Raw genomic sequence first — 4,659 nt, 5'->3', positions numbered from 1 at the left:
CAATTCCAAAAAACTTTGCAGATTATGACAGTTACAGCAAAGTTACATGAAACCAAACGTGAACTTGCCTTCATTTCATTACAGCAAGCATGAGTCTGTTTACACTGCTCAGGATCCCTCCCTGTCCTCCTCCTCCTTCTTTCTCTTCCTCATTAATTACTATAAATACAAGCTGGTAAATGTGAAATGGGGAAGTTTGCCTGTGTTTTGTGTTTGGACGTATTTAATGGGGAATCAGATTTCGAAACGGGACAAATAGAGAATGATTAGTGACACAAGGAAGCAGCCAGTCATGGGGGTTCAAAAGGCAGACTCAGTTGTGAATGAAATAAAAAGGTAAGGACTTTGACTCTGAAATTTCTGCAATCTAACTGACTTAGTGGAAAGTGAAAATCATCACCTTGTTATGTGAGTAGAATTCAACATCAGGAACATACCTCATTGCATGTCATTAAAAGGACTACATTTGATGATATTTGGCCAATAGTTCATAAAACTTAGTGGGCTTGTGACATGGTAACAATTATGCCAAATTACACAAAGGTTTGGGTAAAAAATAAATCACTTTTCCATTAAGAAACCTATAAATATATATATATATTTGTATATGGTACTAATTATTTCTATTATTTTTAAAATTGAATTTTGTATCAGTACTCCTGTTTACTTTCTTTTTTTAATGTAATTTTCAGTTCGATTGGTTTTTTTTTTGTGCTTTTCTGTATTTTCCTTTCCCATTTTACTCACTTTAATTACCAAACTGATTTATTTCTGTATTTCATTTTATTCTAAAATTGTATGTAATCATTCATGTTTTTACCATTTTTCAAATTTAAAGTGATACACTGCCTTGCCAAACAAAGAATTGCAAACAACACAAATATTGGACTGCCTTGAGCTCAATTATGGTTCATTTTCAGGGAAAACTACATCAAATTAAAATATGTAAATTCTGACTATAATCAAAACAATGGGGAAAAAGCTGATTCTAGTTCCCTAAGGACCAAATTAGATTACTAAATAGAAAAACTCAACAGCCTTTTGCCAACATATTCTTATACTTTTTAATTCCATCTTTTTCTTAAACTGAACTGACATTGTTCACATTTTTTGTTATTCCTAAAGTTTTTTTCCCCATTATTTTACACCATAAACCATAAAACACATGCTTTTCATTTTTTGTCTAACTCTTTAAGAAGACAGATTGATATCATTTATTGTTTTATGCATTGTTGTTATCTGTAACTCTTGCATGTCACTGAACTTTAGGGATTTTAACTTCCAAAAGAGTAACCTTGTGTGTTCCTGATATCCCCTTACGACTGATATACTCACCTTTTTATCTTTCTTCTGTTTTTAGACGACCAGTTGAGAGCCAGTGTAATCAGAAGAATCCTTTGTCCCTCTCCTGGTTCAAGTTCTTGTTACTGCTTTGTCTGATGGTCTTCAGTTTATGTTTTGCTGTGTCTGAAAATTCACTGTCATGGTGGGACAGACTGCAGAGACACTACAACTTTTTTAACAAGACCTATCAAGTTAATGCTCCCACTTATAAAGTTTCTCCAAAGCACAAAGTTAATCTTCGCAAAATCTACAAAACCACAGACCCTCCCACTGTGCGACCTCAAGGTATCCAGTACCACCAAGCCTATCCATTAAACTACCATTTCATTTTGGATAACCCAGAGGTTTGCAAAAAAGAAACCCCTTTCCTGATCCTGATGGTTCCAGTAGCACCAAGTAACGTTCAAGCTCGGGATGCAATCCGTCAGACATGGGGCAAAGAAAAGCTGGTTCAGGGGCAGGTGGTAGTCACTCTGTTCATGTTGGGTCTCTCTGGTGAAGATAATCATGAGAAGCTGAAACAGGAGAATTTACAGCATCACGACTTGATCCAGAGTAACTTCATGGACACATATCTAAATCTGACCATCAAAACCATGGTGATCATGGACTGGTTGGCCACACACTGCCGTAAAGCAGCCTACGCCATGAAGGTTGACTCTGACATGTTTCTGAACATTGACAATCTGGTGATCATGCTACAAAAACCAGAAATCCCCAAGCTGAACTACCTGACAGGAATGCTTATGTGGAACAGGCCAGTGGTCCGTTCAAAAGACTCAAAGTGGTATGTTCCAGAAGAGCTGTTCCCTGATTCTGAATACCCAACATACACTCTGGGCATGGGCTATGTCTTTTCCAATGATCTTCCAGAGAAATTTTTAGAGGTCTCAAAATTAATAAAACCTTTCAACATAGAGGATGCTTATATTGGACTGTGCATGAAAAAGCTTGGACTCGCACCCACATCACCACCCAATCCTTCCCAGTTCCAAGCTTATAGCACAAGATATGATCGCTGTGAGTACTCGAGGATCATCACCTACATTCTTGGATCTCCACAAGAGTTGATGAACTATTGGACAGACTTTAAGAAGCCTGGACCACACTGTTGAAATCATGTATCATATAGATGTATACTGAAAGCTTGATGGAGCTAGTTTAGCTACAGATTTGACTGCAAATGAGCTTTTTATTAGGGTTCCAGGATTTTGAAGGTGAACAAAATGCGCTATACAACTATCACAAAACTTTTTATTTTTTAAATTTGTTCCAGCTTCTGGAGACAGATGGAAAAGGTAATGACTGAGCTAGTGACTAATGCTGTTAGGATTTTATTGTTATACCCCTCTCTGTGTTCTAATGCTGTTTTAAGATGATGTACAAAGGCAGCCTGACTCATTGTAACAGTGACACCAGTTGAACAATATATGGTCTCATAAAATACATGAAAGGTATCATGTGGTAGAAAAAAGGTGTTATGTTGGTTGTTGTCAGAGTGTGCAGGTTGTTTTTGAGGAGGAAAATCTAATTATCTCTGTCATGTTGTAAATAAACCTGTCAGTAAAACCTAAGTTAATAATAATTATTGAAGAACTGATGTTTTGTATTTCACTTTGTAGAAATCCAAGCATGAAAGCATGATTTCTCTGTTTCTCATATCAAACTTGAAATACAGCAGTCCAAACATCACTGAAGCTGTGGTATAAACAGGTATGCCACGCTTTGTACTCTTCCTATGGCTCATAACTTCCTTGGGAACTTTGGAAAGTCAAAATAGAAAACATTATATGTCACCAACATCATGTTCCTCTTAAAGAGGGCTCATGGCACATGAAAACATGGGAATATGAAGAGAGGAGGGTGCCTGGTCTGTTACATTGGGGGATGTCTGTGGGATGTCCTTTGTTTTCTGTGCAGATGTAACAGATTGTCTAGATAGAATCTGTGATTGGATTGCATTGTTTTGTATCTCCATTTCCTGTTTTTCCCCCCTTTTCCTTTCTGTTCTCTTTCCATCTTATTCCTGTTCCGATCTGATCAAACCCAGCAGTAATTTATACATTTTGTAAAACAATTATTCAAAATAAACAAAACTTAATAAGAATTGAGGGGACATTCATACCTATAAAGCACCTATTGCCGAAGCAAATTTGCTTAGCATAGCACAACAGTCACAATTATTCTGCTTGCTATACTGCTGGACAGACAAGTTAAAAGAAAAAAATGGATATTTGCAGAGGTTCATTTATTCCCACACTTACCACTGATGCAATACTAAAATTAGAGTTGTGACATAATTTAAATACTTTAATACTGATCTTTTTTTTTTTTTTTTAAATCGAAAACAACTAAAATGATTACATTTGGTCACTAGATAAGACGAAAAGACAAAAAGAAAAATAATTCAAACCACCAACCACAGAAACATCAATGTTGTTGGAGTGAAACATATGTAGCTTATTGTAAGAAACTGACATGCTATGCTGTTAACAATGAGCACAATGTAACATCTAGTGGTGGAGAAAGCTCATTATAGTGGAGATGTGGCTGATCCGGTCCTGTGATCGCCTGGCGACCTCTTCAGGGTGTATCCAAACTCTTGCCTGCTGATTGCTGGGATAGGCTCCAGTTTCCCCTTTAAGAGGGTTTCTCTGCAACCCTTAATTGGAGTAAGTAGTAAAGAAAATGAATTAACACATTGCCTTGGCTACTAGCTCTTAAAAAAACTGAACAATATTTTATTGACCCATAGTCATTAGAGCACTGTCGGCCGTGACCCCCATGCTGGAGAAGTGGCTTCAACAGATGCCGGGAGAAATGTCAGACATCTCCATAGTTCTAGGAACAACTAACCTACTGTGTAGGATCCTCAAACTGGCAGGACTCTGGTAGAGGACCAGAGTTTGAAATTAACAGCCCCAGATACCCAGAGGAAATTGGAGGTTGGGTAAGGGAAGAGAGGGAAAATGAAGGATGGTCGCATCAATATAGCCCACATCCAGTCGTACAGAGTACATTATTAAAAACATAACTTGGACAAGGGTACTGTGATGGAGGCAGTTACCTATTTTATGTTTAGGAGCTTGTCAGGTCATTGGTTAGATATTTGTTTTTGGAGAAGCATCTTGTTGTTCCTGTTGAGACAATGCTGTCCACTATGATGATGCATATTTTAATTTAATTCAGATGTATAGATTTGTCTCTGTTGATGGAATTGTTTAATGAACTTGCACTGAATAAAAGAGCTGAGGTGAGGCAACTAAGTGGTCGAGTAATAGAACTTTCTTCTCTAACATGTGGAAAAAACACAGA

At 37.2% G+C, this 4,659-nt stretch overlaps 1 protein-coding gene across 1 annotated transcript; it reads left to right on the top strand.

Moving 5' to 3' along the window:
- Nucleotides 1-262: 262 nt before the first annotated feature.
- On the top strand, nt 263-2,459 carry LOC306773436 (beta-1,3-galactosyltransferase 2-like; the record flags this gene model as incomplete). Its single annotated transcript, XM_079263248.1, has 2 exons — nt 263-336; nt 1,361-2,459. 2 exons carry the CDS (start codon nt 263-265, stop codon nt 2,457-2,459), a joined length of 1,173 nt encoding a protein of 390 aa, XP_079119374.1.
- Between the last annotated feature and the right edge of the window lie 2,200 nt (nt 2,460-4,659).

Source organism: Telmatherina bonti, assembly GCF_933228915.1.
Source record: "Telmatherina bonti genome assembly, chromosome: 3".
Classification (NCBI taxonomy): domain Eukaryota; kingdom Metazoa; phylum Chordata; class Actinopteri; order Atheriniformes; family Telmatherinidae; genus Telmatherina; species Telmatherina bonti.
Note: the sequence above shows the minus strand (reverse complement) of the source record. Positions and strands in the feature narration are given on the sequence as shown.